This window comes from Coniophora puteana (genome assembly GCF_000271625.1).
Source record: "Coniophora puteana RWD-64-598 SS2 unplaced genomic scaffold CONPUscaffold_4, whole genome shotgun sequence".
Taxonomy (NCBI): domain Eukaryota; kingdom Fungi; phylum Basidiomycota; class Agaricomycetes; order Boletales; family Coniophoraceae; genus Coniophora; species Coniophora puteana.
The window spans coordinates 1777120-1792934 of record NW_006913056.1 but is presented as its reverse complement, the minus strand read 5'-3'; the positions used below and the strand labels follow the sequence as shown (position 1 = coordinate 1792934).

Sequence of the window (15815 nt, the reverse complement as noted above, 5' to 3'; positions counted from 1 at the left end):
TTGTGCTTTCATCCCACAAGCACGGTAGAATGAGTCGGTCCCTATCTGCTCGACACGAGGGTGGCACCAGACCAGGGTCTTTCTGCTCCTGCTTCTTGCTATGGCTTGCTGAGGGAACCTGTTGACTTTCCTATCGTAGGTGCAGCATACCTGCACACTTTTGGCAACATTCGGTGCGCTCGCACGACCCATACATACCTTTGCTGTGGGAGAACCCGGCGCAGCCGGAACACTGGTCAGACTTGGTCAGAGTGAGCATTCGTTCTGAATGATCAACACGTGGATATCAGTCGAGGAAACACTGCTTGTCCAGGTATGTCATGAGGTACTCACGAAACCGAGTCCATCTACGTCCACCAATTTGGTTGTAATCTTCTAACTTTATTAGGCTTCTCTCTCATCCTGAAGTAGCGGTAGAGTGTACATGGATTGAGACCCATCCCCTTTTGTTCAACATCGCAATGGAGGGTATGCCAATCTGCTAGCGATCATTGACATTGGCATCATGCAAAAACGCAGTACTAAGCTTCGCTTCGTGTTGACGTTTCTCTCTCGGAGACCACCCGAATTGAGCGTCTCTTCAGATACGAAACACAGCTACCCTAACAAGTATCACGGCTCAGAGCAGCAGGAAGACCTTTTATGTAGACACCGAGAACCAGCACTGCCAACCATGTATGCGACTGATAAATCCATGCGTGTGTGCTAATCCGACTAACTCCAGCGGAAATAATTGCCCTTGTCTTGTAAGCCGTTTCGAACTCGGGGCTCATATTTTCCGGCGGAACTACTTACTATAGTGCGAGTCCGCGACGTTCTATGGTTCTATGAGCGCGCTCACCAGCGCTCACTTTATTCAACGCCGGTGGTCACGGTCGCCGAGCATAAGCCCAGATATGAATTGGTACCGCTACATATGCAACTTCGAGCCCTTAATTCGCCACATCCGTCATCTTCAATTATCGCGTGTTTACTGCTTAATGGAATATGAGCGCTAGCTAGTATCATCGTGCTGACCCCCTACCAAAATGTAGAGGAACGTCTAGGTTCCGTTCTGATGTAACCTGGTGTTTCTCGGCTTCAGCATGCCGTCCATGGAAGCAGATCAACGGTATTTGTGTCATAGCGATGTGGAGTAGCTCGTGGAGTACTCGATATTTCATCCGCAGTCTAACTAATTAACTGTCCGCTCCTTCCGCAACCGTACATGCCAAGCCAGCGCGTCAAGTCCTCTACACAGGCAAACAACATCTCTGAATCAATGTTCTGGATAACCCGGACTTTACCTGGTCTTCACTACGAAAGCTATAGATGCTGGTGCTCGCAGACTATATACATACGGACGTCGTTGACCGATCACTGAACTTTCGGCTCTCATGCTTAACGATGTCTCATTGTCTGGCTAGAAGTCGCCAACTTCCTCCAGCGCAGAGTCCAGACATGCAATATCAGGGTGACATCGGCTACAGATTGCCTCCATCAGCGCCCATCACAAACCCACTCGAGCCGACAGGCCTTTTCAACCTTGTCTCTTACCACGTCCGCACCCTCTTCACCCAACTCACTCTAGTCGCTCTCTAACCAAGTCTTCACAATGAGACTCACTTCGTCGTTCTTTGCTCTCCTCGCCACCCTCACTATCGCTGTTGAGGCCAGTAGCCACGTCGGTGGTCACCAACTCGCTGCCAAGCACGCTCGCCTCGCGCGCAACGCTGAGCCTGCTCCGGAGGTCTCCAGGAAGATGCGCAAGCGCAGCTCCTGCAACGCATCTGGCACCTCTGCCCCCGCTGTGAGTACAAGCACAAGGGCTGGGCAAAGTTGGAATTTTCACTCACATCCTCTTTTCCCGATAAGTCCTCGTCCTCCTCCCAGCCCGCTCCGAGTGCCAACCCCTCAGCTGGTAACAACTTCAGCGGTAGTAAGCCCGCCGGGGGTGTCGTCAGCGGTCTCATCAAGGTCGCTTCGAGTGCTGCCTGCGGTGCCAGTGGTGCTATTCGTTAGTCTTTACCGTCTTTTGTTGTCCATTCTGCAGATTTAATGTCTGTGTTTGTCCTTAGAGCAAACCACGACTACTGCTGGTCCTAACGGAAGCATTGATTTCTTGAACTGCGGTATCAACGGTGCCGGTTGGAACCCTCCATATGTCACGGTTGACGACATCGTCACCAAGGAGCTGTCTTCCGTTGCATGGAACCCTAACTCTGCTTTTACTGCCTGTCAGCCTTACGTTGGTAAATTCGAGCAGTATGGTGCCCAGTTCGGAAGTAAGTTCGATGTCTTGCACTTGTCTAATATCAGAGGCTGATGATAATGATAGTCCCCGCCATCGTTCTTGCCTCCTTCGCTATGCAGGAGAGTGGCTGCAACCCCGCTACCGTTGGTGGTGCTGGTGAGACTGGCCTGATGCAGCTCACGAGTGACAAGTGTGGCAATGCCCCCGGCGGCAACTGCGCGGACGTTGTAAGTTGTGCATATGAACGCTGCTTAACCATGATCTCTAATCATCGTTCAATAGGACTACAATATCCAAACGGGCGCCCAGTTCTTCTCCCAGACGCTGAAGGATAACGGCGGTGATCTGCTCCAGAGCATTGGCCAGTACAACGGCTGGTACAAGGGTCTGACCTTCGTACGTTTCACACCTTCATAGCCCTTGGTTCTATCTGATGTCGTGCACAGAATGCCGCTACTGCTGCTGCTCACGGCGGCAACTGCCGCGAGCAGAACAACCTTGACTAGTGAGTGTATCGAGTATCACACTTTTGTTGTGTGCGCTAATAATCTGTTCTCCTACAGCCTCATGCAGTTCTTGAACGGGTGGGTCCTCGACATCAACGCTTACAGCCACAGCCCTCCTCTCGGCAAGTACTTCAACCTCAACGCTTGCCCCAACTAGGCGGCGTTCGCCTTCGCAGATTTACAATGTGTCTGTCTCAACACTTATCATTTTGGTACTTCCGTCGATGATAATATATACCCGTGATAGACTACCAGCTATATTGACTCACCTTGTGGATGTTGGGCTCATGGGGTTGCATACATTTGATGAATTATGACAATGTTGGTTCAACTTGACCGCTTGAGCGTTAGTATTACTGCCAATAATTAGCCCAAGGGGTGATGCTTAAGGCAACTTTTGACTTCGACTGGCAGCTTGGGTTGCCAATTCGAGTAGAAGATGCGTCGCTGTGTTTACTGCGGCCAACAACAAATCGTTATCCAACAAATCTTCTCATTCAAACCCTAGACCTGAGCCGATCGAGCTACCGTAAACCAAATGAGTGACTCTTTATCATCGCCCTCTTCCTCAGCGCTAGCATCGCCGGCGACGACGGCGGCCACTTCTATGCCCTCGCCCGAGATACAGTCGCTGAGCCTCAAGGATGTAACGGACGACGATCGCGCTAAGGCTGCTGCGCTAAAGACAGAGGCGAACAAGGCCTTCATTAGTGAGTCGACTATAGTGGTTTACTTGAGAGGCCCTTGGGTCCTTGCTCACGATAAGCCGACGCGGACCAGGTCACAACTTTTCGGAGGCTGTCCGCCTCTACTCAAACGCGATCGAGCTGAACCCGCACGATGCTACTTTCTGGTGCAATCGCGCGGCCTCACGAACGAAGCTCGAGGAGTTTGGGTTTGCGCTCAACGATGCTAGTGGGTGGCTTGCTGCCTTGATCATGGGCGCGTGACTGAAGTATGTGCAGGCAGGGCAATTGAGATAAACCCCAAATACTCCAAGGCGTTTTACAGGTGCGAGTAGGCTACTATGACTATACTCGTACATGCTCATTTTGTGTAGGCGGGCAACTTGTTATCTACAGATAATGAAACCCCAGCTCGCAATTTCGGATTTCAAGAAAGTGTTAGCGTTTGAGCCCCAGAACGAAACTGTGAGGGCCCAGCTCACGGCCACCCAGAAGTTGGTACGGAAGATTGAGTTTGAAAAGGTAACTCTCCCGTAAACGCTGCTTGAAGAGACGAGCCGATGCGCTATGATAGGCCATCGAATTCGAAGGCGAGAAAAACCCAATCGATCGGTGCATGGAAATTATTGCCGACGGTATGTCTCCTTCATGAGTCTCCACCTTTGTGCTCACCGAAAGAAACTTAGGTGGTTGCGAAGTGGACAAGGGTTACGCTGGACCAACTTTGGACAAGGATGACAACGGCAAGTACGTTATGACCGAAGATTTCATCAAGAACATGATCTCGTGGTTCAAGGAAGGAAAAAACCTGCCTCGGCGGTATGCATGGGAAATCGTCCTTGGGGCGCATGCTCATTTCGCGAAAGAAGAAAGCTTGGTCAACATCGACTTGTCAGAGGGACTCACCTGCGACGTCATCGGAGATGTTCATGGTACGTTGTAACTCGTTATATGCGATTTGATGGCATAAATTTGAAGTTATGGGCCACAGGACAATTTTATGACCTGCTCAATCTATATTCGATGACCGGCACTCCTAGTGACAGCCACTGTCTCCTTATGAACGGCGACCTCGTCGATCGAGGTTCCTGGTCAATCGAGGTCATCCTGACTGCCTTTGCATACAAGTGTATGTTTCGTCTTCATCGTCCTGTATACGCACGGCACTGACATAATTGCGCTTGAAGGGCTCAATCCCAAGCGCATGTACATCAATAGAGGAAATCACGAAGCCAAGGATATGAACCGGACTTACGGGTTTGAAGGTGAAGCCAAGCATAAACATGGCGATCAGACCTACAAGGTCAGATAGCATTCAACTCTACTAGTAATACGAAGTTGGCTAAATGTAAATTTTAGCTTTTCGCGCACGTTTTCACAACATGTAAGCGGATTATGTAGGATGGTCGGCTGCGACTGAACACTCTTGCAGTACCTTTAGCAACAATGGTCAGCGCAACCAAACCGCCATCCTCGTCATCCCCAAGTACGATCCTATCACCAGAAGGCTTTAAGCGCTACTTCATCGTGCACGGTGGCCTCTTCAGCAAAGACGGGGTAACGTTGGACGAAATCCGCAAGGTTGAGCGTATAGGGAGACAGCCAGGGCAGGAAGGGCTGATGTGTAAGTGATAGTTCATCAAAGCTCACCTCAGAGTTGACCTTCTGCAATAGGCGAGGTGAGATCGTCCGATAGGCTGATTGCTGTCAATGATAATAACGGTATTAGATGCTGTGGACGGACCCGCAAGAGGCACCGGGACGGGGACCCAGCAAACGTGTATGTATTCATTGCATTTCGTCATTCATGTCCGCTAATATATTAATCAAGGGCGTCGGCATTGCTTTTGGTCCAGACGTGACTCGGAGTTGGTGTACACTCAATGGCGTTACAGGTATCATTCGTAGTCACGAAGTCCGAGAAAGTACGTTCGAACCAACTCGCTGTATTCCGACTCTGATCACTCTCGTTTTGAAAGACGGCTATGCGATTGAACACGATGGACTCTGTACCACAGTGTTTTCGGCTCCGAACTATGTAGACCAGGTCGGGAACAAGGGTGCCTTCGTTAGTTCACCATCCTTCTGTGTCAGAGTTTCCTTTACTCAGATGTTCTCAGATCCGAATAGACTCTTCGGGCAACCAGGAGTACTTCCAGTTCGAAGCCACTCCGCACCCGCCAATGAAGCCCATGGCTTATGCCCAAAGCGGTTTAGCTAGCATGATGATGTAGCTTCTCGTACTTGTTGTTCAGGAAGCATTTGCAGGATCTATGCGCTGTGCATCACTTATCAGTTTATCCGTCCAATTCAGATCCACGGACTTGTATTCTTCCGTCTTTCGAAGCTTTTTCGCTGCCCAACGTCGATGGCAGGTTAAGGGATGAGCAATTAATTCCATGGGAAAGAAGGCTAGCGCCAGGCTGGTATATCTTAGATTCTTATTATAGATTGCACCTGGTTGCAGACACAAAGACATCGACGCATGGGATATTAAATTTCCCGTCATGCACTCATTAGTCTTATTTGCTGGTGAAAGTTCTATGGCTTCTCGGTTCATGTAAGGTCATCAAGATACCCATGCTCGCTATCTTGGGCTTGAGCTCTCTTGAGTTGTGTACTAAGCCGGTCTTACCTTCCCATGGCCGTGCCGAGGACTCATCGCGATATAGGTTTACCCATGCCCACTAAGTGGCGGCCTCTTGTCCGCAATTATGCATCTCTAGCAAGAAGCGCCAGTGTAGCACGTTCAACAGGCTCACGTGAAGCGTTGAATTTGGTTCGATCCTGACAGTACTTTATCTGTCAGTCTCACAAGTTGCGCTTCGAGTTCTCTTTCCAAACACATGGCTATAGAACACAGGTGGGTTTGCCTGGGAGGAGCTTGTGTGAGGCTTAAAATTCTCTACGGGTTTATTTCTGATCCTAATAGCTACAGTAGGAGACATTTTAGTCCATTCACCAGAATTAGAAGAGGGTATCACGGAGTGTAACCCGTTTATTACCGAAACTCGTAATCTATTACACTGCGTTGTATTGGCTGATGATACACAATGCCATGCCGAAAACTTCAAATAAAAACAAAATGAAGTGCTACTACCGACCAAACGAGTGGACAGGATGGGAATAACGAGTCTCGACCCGCGACTGATGCATAAGCCAAAAAGAAAGTCCCATCCAAAAAAAAAGACGCCCAAGCATTCCTCTGTCCGATAACCGAAGCCCAACAAATGACCACCCCCGCAGGTCAAGAGGTCTCACCCGAAGGAAAGAGAGACGTCGTCCATGGATGTCGATACGATAACCTCACCGACCTGCGTTGGATCGTACTCTGTTGGTAGCGATCCCCAGCCGACCCAACCATACACTCGCTCCGTGGTGTTGTACATGATATCGTATGTCCGTGTTAATGGAGCATCAAACGACCAAGGGTCCGACCATGCTGGGCCTTGTACTACGTTGGTATTTGACAAACGGGTCGTAGCCTGAAACATCCCAGTGTACTTGCGATCGAGCGTCACATTTGTTGGTGCCAAGTCATTGATAGCGGTAAATCTGATGCCCGTGGGTGGCGATTGTGGATCGTGAAGCATTTGTGCCGAGAGGTCGCCGCTGAATGTCCGAAGGTAGGTTATGAAGTTGGGACGGGTCGTAGGTGTCTTAAGAGGCGAATAGACTGTGATGTTGGCAGTGAGGTTCCTGAAAGCAGGATCAGTGTCATTCGAGGGAGACATTGTCGTTAGGTAGTCTCACGCATTCCCTGTGTTCATACCCAGATACGTCGGCATCGATGCCTTGGGATCGTTGTACAACGTAATGTTTACGTCAATAGGTCTGTAAGACGAAAGGATAATTGTAGACGTGGACATGATCACGGGCATCGTAACTCACGCTTGGATAGTACCCAGCGTAGCCGTGTTGTTGATGTGGAATTCACCACTGATCGGCTGCAACGATGTATCTACGAGAACTTGTTGCGCATGCAAAGACTGACATACTCCCGTCAACGCAATTAACTTGCACATGTTGAAGATGGACTCACTTGGACGGTAACCTTTGATGCTCCACCCTCAATGGACACCTGATTAAAATCAACGTAATTTCCAAAATCTCCAAACTTCTGCCAGAAGAGTGGCAGATATGTTGACAGAACATCGACGTTCGCAGGGGTACTTGATTGCGGAAAGAGAAGGGTAACATTGAATTGCAATGTGTCATTGGCGGTAAGCTGGGAGGGGATCTAACATCGGTCGTTAACATTAATCGATAGGCAATAGAATCTTCTTCAACATACGTAGATGAACAGGTCAGTAGAGTTGTGAGTGACGGCAAAGCAAACGAGCGTGTCGTTGTGAAGTTGAAAGGATGACGCCTGCATGGTTAAGCCTAAGTTGGCTTGGTTGACAGTGGGATCCGGGTTGATATCAACGTTAAGGTTCCCAATCACGCTGTCAAAATCTTGTATGTACGAGGTGTTTGAGGCGATGCTAAACTGGCCATTGGCGGATACGTTGAGTTGGGTACTAGAAAGAAGGTAAGACAATAAAGGAGGGAGGGGTAGGGGAGTCCGTACCTTGCTTGGAAGAGGCCGGGGCCTTCTATCCAGAAAGCATTTGACCATGCGTTGCATATTGGGGTTGCCCCGTTTTCGACGGCGGTTATGATGTTGGGTGGACTCGACCAGGAGGGGGTTGTGTTATGGTCTTGCCATGGGACGGCGTAGGACAAAGATGAGTATGGATCTGATATTGGGCCTGAGCCGTCTCTGGTTTGCTAAAATAGCTTTGAGTAAGGTCGAGCGCCGTATAACGTGTACGTAAATGCGTACTGTTACGAGGACGGGGACAGCGATGACGATGGAAAGGATAATATAGACAATTAAGGCCGAGAGAGCCGCCCTCCAGAACTTTGAGTCGAAGAATCGCCTTTTGGGAGCAGGTTTATGGAGAGAGACAAGGGATTCGTTGAACCGCCGGAAAGCCTGGGCCTGCGAGGTCTCATAATCTGGGAGGGGACTGAATGGACGACGACCAGCGGCACGCTCGGGGTAGCGGAGCGTTGGGCCTTGTGCGGGGGAATCCTTCAACTTCTGCTGGTCTTCTTCGTCAAGGACGATCATTCCAGCGTCGTGGGCATCGACGGTGGTGGCAGAGACGAGGGGTTGGAGGAGGGGGGCACGATGACGACGGCGACGGGGGCAGCTGGTGGGATGAAGGTGACGGGCAAACAGATGTGAACACCGCCAGGACCAACACCCAAAAAGGAAATTTCATATTCTTATCCCCCCCCCTCCGCCAGCGAGCGTGCCGCCAGACGTGCCGACGACGGTTGTAGCAGTCCGAGAGTGTCCGGATGCATCTGGCAAGGATATACTGGCTTTGTTTTAGGTGTTCCAGCGTTCAGTCGATGATTGCGCACGCTTGGTCTGTGGGCGGTTACAGTTGATGCGGTCTACACATAAGTACTACTTTACACATCCAGTATTACTGTGTCGGCATCCCCATATCATATATCAACGTTGAAATCGCCCAAGACCATGCCATCATATGTGTACAGACTGATCAGCGTCCTCAATGATGTGCAAGGGAATTGGTACACAGACTGGACGACCTCTTGTCGATTCAAAGCCCGTTCAGTGCCCGCCAAAGCGCGGCCTTTCTTCGCCGGCGGATGCAGCCTGAGGGAGGCTATAATTATCAGGAACCATGCAGTGGTTATGATCGTGTGGACATACGTAGCTGGACAAACTTGCAAGCCGACACTCCTATCACTTATCCGTCCGTTGACGCTCCACTTCCGTTAGGCAGCCATGGACGCGTCGAAGGCGTTCGCTGCGCACCCAGAACGTGCCAGGCCAAAGCCATATCGTCGCGCCCTCTTCTTGGCCTTGCTCCTCTTCGCCATCCTCCATTTGGCCGTACAGCTGCCTCACCTGTCCCAAGACTGGCATGAGAGCAATGTTCCCTTGCGTGCCGCGGAAACGCTCGCCCGCTGCCGCGCTCTCAACAGTAAACCTGGCCCACCTCCGACGTTCAGCTCTCGCGTTCAGTCAGACAGGTTTCAAGAAGGAACCAAACCTATTCTTATACGTAATGCGACCATATGGACTGGTCGACTGAATGGCTCGGACGTCGTGCTTGGAGATGTCTATCTCGACAATGGCATTGTAAAGTCAGCGGGACAACTTGATTTGGCGTTTCTCGAGAACGTCTACTCTCAAGACATCGAGGTCCTGGATGCTCAGGTGGGTGCTTATACTTTCGTCTTGTTCGTTGTAATAGGCCATTCTAACTACCTGTCAGGGTGCTTGGGTTACTCCTGGGTAAGTTGTCCTGCCTCATGATAGATCATCCACGGACTGAACATTCGTTGCAGCATCGTAGACGTTCACTCTCATATTGCGGTAGAGTCCTCTCCGGGACTAAACGGTGCATCAGATGGCAATTCTGTCAAAGGACTCGCACTACCTTGGCTTCGTTCTGTAGATGGCATGAACACGCACGACGCCAGCTATGAGCATTCGATTGCTGGAGGTATAACCACCTCTTTGATTTTGCCTGGGTCCGCAGACGCTATAGGTACACTTTCAATTTCCATGCTTGCAATAAAGTCAGTGGCTTAAAGGTTGAGAAGGAGGGCAAGCGTTTGTGATCAAACTACGCCCCACGAAAGAGAGGTCAACCTCCTCGCTTCTATTGGAGCCACCCTTCGACCTGAATAATACATCGGTTGACTATTCCGTTCCTCCCAGGTGGAGGCACATGAAGTAAGTTGCGGTAGAATACTTTGTAGTCTCTGCTCATATAACGATAGACACGCTTGCGGTGAGAGCGCATTTGACATAGAGCCGCCATCGCGGCCTTTCTGATTTGGTGTTACTGTGTAGGAGAAAACCCGTGTATGTATCATTTGTTCATAAGTTGATCATATGTGACATTCTGACACCACTCATTCAGCTCGAGTGTATTCAGGTACGCGGATGGATACGGTTTGGGGCTACCGCGAAGTGTATGTGGGCATATACCTTCATCATTTTACTGGGTTTCCGATCCCCTTTTGAAGATACGATACTGCTCGCAAGATTAAGGGAAGGCAAGATAATTACTGCAGCAAAGCCATCGCAGGCGAATGGGACAAACTCGGGGAGTTCCCCGAGGACCTCCAGTGGGAGGCTGCTGTGGATGTTCTACGTGGAAAGGTCAAGGTGCAAACCCACTGTTACGAGGCTGTGGACTTTGATGCCTTCGTCCGGGTATGAATCCGCCGAGTCCATAATCACCAAACTCTGCTGAAGCGTCCACACAGGTCTCCAATGAATTCCAATTTCCTGTGGCAGCTTTTCATCACGCACATGAGGCGTATCTTGTTCCTGACGTTCTGAAGAGAGCTTATGGCAAGCTATCCTGTTGATTTCGCAATCGTGACGTCTAAATGTCTGTGGTTTGCAGAGCATCCACCAGCTTTGGCAATGTTTGCCTCCTTTTCTAGGTTAGCGCAACCCTTGGCTCCAATAAGCGAGAATCAATGAGCTTGCATTAGATACAAACGTGAAGCATACCGTCATTCCGAATATGCACCGCGCATCTTGAACGATAACGGACTTAAAGTAGTCATGAAGGTGAGTTTCCCGCACCGCGGGTTGGAAGTTTGCTGATGCTTTCGTTAGAGTGACCACCCAGCCATACAATCCCGTTATCTTGTACACGAAGCACAACAGGCCCACTACTATGGTTTGCCGGCGAACGTTGCTTTGGCATCGGTAACGAGCACGGCCGCAGAGGTTCTTGGTCTCGACCATCGCATTGGTTTCGTAAAAGAAGGTCAGATATTAGTTTTACCCACCGTTTTGAGGTATTGACAACCTGTTCTCAGGTTTTGACGCAGGTCAGTCAATCTCAAGGGACATACTGTGTATTCGACAAAAATAAACAATGACCCAGATCTTGTCATTTGGGATAGTCACCCTCTTGCCCTTGGTGCAACTCCCGTCCAGGTCATCATCGATGGCATACCCCAAATCAAGTCTCCCCACTTCTCTGTGAAGCCGGAATCCCAGGTACCACCTACCCCTCCGAGCTTCGACCAAGAGGCAGAACAGACATTGGACCACGTCGGTCTGCCCCCGCTTTTCCCATCTAAAGCCGTGTCTAGTACTGTGGTATTCAGGAACGTATCAAGTATGTGGGTGCGTGGCGTCGGTGGCATTACACCCGCTTTCCAGACTAGTGCGAATTCAGGCGCGCTCGGGGACGTGGTCGTGTACAAGGGCAGAGTCGTGTGCTCTGGAACGACGTTCGGCGATGCGTGCGCATCTTTTGCTACGCAAGAGGGTGTCACTTTCATCGACCTTAAGGGCGGATCAGTGGCGCCCGCTCTTGTATCCACAGCTACAGCACTGGGACTTGGAGAGATTGGCATGGAGGAATCGACTGGAGACGGAGAGGTGCTCGACCCGTTCGAGAAGGATGTTCCCCTCATTGCTGGAGGAGACGGAAGCATCACGCGTGCGGTTGACGGACTTCAGTTTGGAACTCGCAATGCTCTGTCTGTCGCTGTATTCTCTGCTTCGCTCGATTGACTGACGTTCTTCTCCAGGCTTGCGTACCGCGCTGGTGTAACTTCGGCGATTACAGCGCCGTCGTCTCACGGATTTTTGGGCGGTCTGAGTGCCCATCTATCCTTAGGCTCAAAACACAGACTTGACAACGGAGCTGTCATTCAAGACATCGCAGCCGTTCACGTCACTGTAGGCCACACTGAAGGGGCAAGTCCGAGTATCAGCACACAAATAGCAGCTCTTCGGAATCTACTCACCGGGAAGCATGTCGGCGAGCGCGGAGAATATTTTGAGGCTGTAGCGGAGGTGAGCGTGTCAGAGTTGAGTTTCGACTTGTCTTTCTCACCCGGTGTTCTTGTTTCCAGGGCTCGATACCTCTGGTGGTAAACGCGAAGAGCGCCGATGTGATCGCCTCCCTCCTAGCGCTCAAGAAAGAGGTGGAAAACCAGTCCCAGACTGGTGCCAAGGTCCATATGACCATCGTCGGCGGCGCCGAGGCACACCTGCTAGCGCGCGAACTTGCCGAGGCGGATGTTGGAGTCATTGTCACGCCGCCAAGGTCATTCCCCTACACCTGGGAAAGCAGACGTGTGTACGTGCTTCATTCACTATGGAAAGCCGGAACCCTCGGGGATGACCGAAGGCGGTGACACCCCGTCTCCTTTTTGATTAGGTTGCTTGGCCCGCCCGTGACCGCGGACACCACGCTGTCCATTTTAGCCCAGCACAATGTGACGGTCGGACTCGGACCGCAGGGCATATCTGAGGAAGCGTTAATCTCTTCGTGGGCGGCACGGAACCTCAGGTGGGACGCTGCATGGGTGAGTGTCTAGAAAGTTTAAAGTGGATTCGTCGTGGTCGCTGAACGACGTGAGCAGGCCGCCCTTGATTCTCATGGAATGATTGATTTCGCCGACGCCCTTACCATGGCGTCGGTCAATGTGGAGACCTTGCTTGGTGTTCGTCAAAATCCCGCGGATACAGACTTGGTAGCGACCAGCGGTGGGGATTTGTTGAGCTTCGAGGGCAAAGTCGTCGCAGTCATTTCGCCGCGGCGCGGGTTGGTGGATATATTGTAGTCCTTACGATAGCCCATAAGTATAGAGAGTGGATGTCTCCTTAGCAGAATGGTTGAGTTGAATGCGAGTATTAGATGTTACATGTAACATGTGTAAGTACTGATGCGGATAACTTAGTGGTGGTAAATGCCTGATGCGCTCCAAAGTCCTGCCTATAACTTCCAGATATTTGGTGTCAGAGCTCCGTACGAAGTGGTGAAACAGCATCGACGAGGTCCGTCCATGCCTCCGTTAGTAAGCTCCAGCACACAATAGCGTGATGCTTGCACATGGTGAGAAGGGCGTGACCTCGAGTATATAATTGCTGGAGGACGGGAATGTCGAGTAGGGATGCCGGCAGCTGAACCTGCTCTTCAGGCACTGGCGACGGAACGGGCGGGGTGATTGGCGCCGGGGAAGGTTGCATTCGAGGCTGATCATGCATTAGACCCATTACACAGAACGAGAGAAGAACTACCCACCGTGCCTTGAACGGCCTTCTGAACTTCGCTGAACAACTTTTCTTGTTCATTGGTGCCATTTCCAACGACGTCCCGAGCCTTTACGTCCCGCCACATCTCTCTGAAGGTGTCAACCGCTTGCAAACTCTCGCTAAAGCGATGAAGAGTGTTAAACAGAGCCACCACTTCCGAACGCTGCAACAAATTCGTGTTTTTGCGAGGGCTAAAAGGTGTCATGAGAGCGCTGACAGGCACATAGAATCGGTTTTATACTCACTCTAGTGCTTTCTCGTCCATCTCAAAGAGAACTTTGAGCGCTGTAGCAACACCCATAGTCTGGACTTTGCCCCACAGCCGACACTTGTCGCAGCCAACGCAATCCATGATGCGAGTCACATTACGGAAGTGGGCTTTGAACTCTTCCTTCAGGATCTGGAGTACGTTGTCAGCCTCGACACCACCATATGCTAAGGAAGGAAGATCATACATTGGCGTTTTCTCCCCGGAAAAGCACGCTCTCATCGAACTTGCCGACGTGTTCTGCGATACTGATGATATTGTTAAGTTTACTCAACATATGGGTCTCTTCTTCCGCGTCTGAGTGTGAGGCAGGTTTCCCGTCCACGGTGGTTCGAACATCCGAGCAATAATCGTATGCCGATAAATAAGGTGCGATGCGCGCGACAGCACGCAACATCAAGACAGTGTTGAAGTAAATGTACTGGAGGCGTTCAGGATGTGAGGCAATACGTGAGACAAAACACGAAAGATTTGGCGCCTGCAGAATGTTAGTGTGAACATGGGCAGTTTTATTTCCATTGGACCTACCATCTCTCCTGTCCTCTGGTCGAGATAGTCCAAGCATATATGCGTTGAAATTGATGCATGCAAACCAGAAATGATCTTGTAGTAAACACGCTTCTCCAAACACTCTCCATCTTCGTCTGGGGGAGAACCGTCGGAGCGGAAAACATCGGTGAGGGTATCGGGTAGCGAGATTGGGGACGGCGAGGAACTCGACATCATGTTCATCTCTGCTTCGCCCACCGAGCCACCAGACTGGAAGTTCTCCGCAACACCGAAGCAGTTCTCTTCGTAGATTGATTTCCACACTCGGTTTGCAGGCGGTCCGGAGTAACCAGTGTAACGCTCGGGAATCATCGAGAGATCCACATATTCGCCCTCTACTGGCACGTCTGAGAAACGGCATGACACAAGAAGCAAAACCGAGAGGCTAACCAGTCATATCATCGAGGAAGCAATAGTCTGAGTCGCGGTAGTAACACCCGGGAAGTTGTATGCGCTTGACCTCGACGTTAGTTTCTGCAGCCGAAAGCGTAGAATGTGACACACTTCGTCAGGAGGTGGAAGTTCGATCTTTGACAATGAAGCCGCCCTCCACTTCTCTGGAATTTCGCTCTGAATGCGAGGACTGTCAGTACGCTTTATGAGGTATCCAATTGTAACCCACCTCGTCGACAGTAGTGATCCCGCATTCTCTGTTCATACAGAACGAGTTCTCTTGCCAGAATGGACATTCTCGGTATAAGTCCACCTACACCAGACATGTGTGAGATAAGTCGTGACCTGAAGTGAGTGAGGCGGACCTGAAAGTACTTGAAGAACGGGGTCTTTACGAGGTCCTTGAGATTCGCGAATAGCTCGGGGTTTATGCTCTCGATCGTTTCGTAGTGGCATAACGTGGTCTCTATAGGACCAGTGGTCTACATGTGGGGTTTAGCATTATAACGGGAAGAGAAATATGATACACACTGAGTCCTGACAAAGGGGTTCCTCCGTTGCAGGTATATGCTCCAGGACATCTTGCAGCTGGTTGTTGCGCACGAGAGATTCAGAAAGGAATGACGATGGTGTTGCCAAAGTTGCGGCTGCGAACGCGATAAGCGCACAAGCAAGCTTGCCCTTCGTTCTGCCTTCTTGCGGCATACTCTAGCAAGAGCTCTAGGAGGTGGCAAGGGAGTGTTGTGTAGAGACCAAAACGCGCCCCGGGGATTATATGTAAGTTAGTATCAATGTAGTCGGATGTGTCACTCGGTCTACCTTCCACGTCAACGGCAATCTACGCACAGCCACGGAGCGGCCAGGGGCCGATGGCCATGAAATCTGGATCTCTGCCGAAGGCCGACTCACTGGACTTTCTTTCTTGCTAAGTTCCAACCGCTTACAGTCGCTGTCAGCAAGTATTGAAGGCAGTGGCAAGAATATCATCATCGGTGGTCCCTCCCGAAGCTATCTGTGAGCATGGACTACATGACTCTCCCTGTCGAGCTCTGTCTACAACCGTGACGCTTAC

At 50.7% G+C, this 15815-nt stretch overlaps 3 protein-coding genes across 3 annotated transcripts; 2 read left to right on the top strand and 1 right to left on the bottom strand.

The window, feature by feature from the left end:
• Positions 1 to 1554: 1554 nt before the first annotated feature.
• CONPUDRAFT_101753 (glycoside hydrolase family 23 protein) lies at positions 1555 to 3054 on the top strand. The gene is made up of 7 exons (XM_007768785.1): positions 1555 to 1789; positions 1855 to 1996; positions 2058 to 2264; positions 2318 to 2460; positions 2516 to 2629; positions 2680 to 2738; positions 2797 to 3054. The coding sequence occupies exons 1-7, from the start codon at positions 1595 to 1597 to the stop codon at positions 2894 to 2896; spliced, it is 960 nt and encodes a 319-aa protein (XP_007766975.1). The 5' UTR covers positions 1555 to 1594; the 3' UTR covers positions 2897 to 3054.
• A 3283-nt stretch (positions 3055 to 6337) lies between these two features.
• Positions 6338 to 8648, bottom strand: CONPUDRAFT_121541 (uncharacterized protein). Its single transcript, XM_007768784.1, has 7 exons — positions 8254 to 8648; positions 7999 to 8198; positions 7720 to 7948; positions 7468 to 7665; positions 7317 to 7414; positions 7179 to 7259; positions 6338 to 7124 (listed from the first exon to the last, which is right to left on the bottom strand). Exons 1-7 carry the CDS (start codon positions 8542 to 8544, stop codon positions 6683 to 6685), a joined length of 1539 nt encoding a protein of 512 aa, XP_007766974.1. The 5' UTR covers positions 8545 to 8648; the 3' UTR covers positions 6338 to 6682.
• CONPUDRAFT_164126 (uncharacterized protein) lies at positions 8605 to 15502 on the top strand (the record flags this gene model as incomplete). The annotated part of the gene is made up of 27 exons (XM_007768783.1): positions 8605 to 8640; positions 9229 to 9669; positions 9728 to 9747; positions 9801 to 10003; positions 10059 to 10191; positions 10239 to 10249; positions 10312 to 10323; positions 10382 to 10433; positions 10488 to 10677; positions 10731 to 10818; positions 10874 to 10913; positions 10965 to 11043; positions 11092 to 11249; positions 11358 to 11969; positions 12021 to 12288; positions 12348 to 12574; positions 12656 to 12803; positions 12861 to 13473; positions 13523 to 13724; positions 13779 to 13933; positions 13989 to 14279; positions 14330 to 14685; positions 14741 to 14804; positions 14855 to 14920; positions 14973 to 15056; positions 15109 to 15225; positions 15275 to 15502. 18 exons carry the CDS (start codon positions 8605 to 8607, stop codon positions 13059 to 13061), a joined length of 2919 nt encoding a protein of 972 aa, XP_007766973.1. The 3' UTR covers positions 13062 to 13473; positions 13523 to 13724; positions 13779 to 13933; positions 13989 to 14279; positions 14330 to 14685; positions 14741 to 14804; positions 14855 to 14920; positions 14973 to 15056; positions 15109 to 15225; positions 15275 to 15502.
• Between the last annotated feature and the right edge of the window lie 313 nt (positions 15503 to 15815).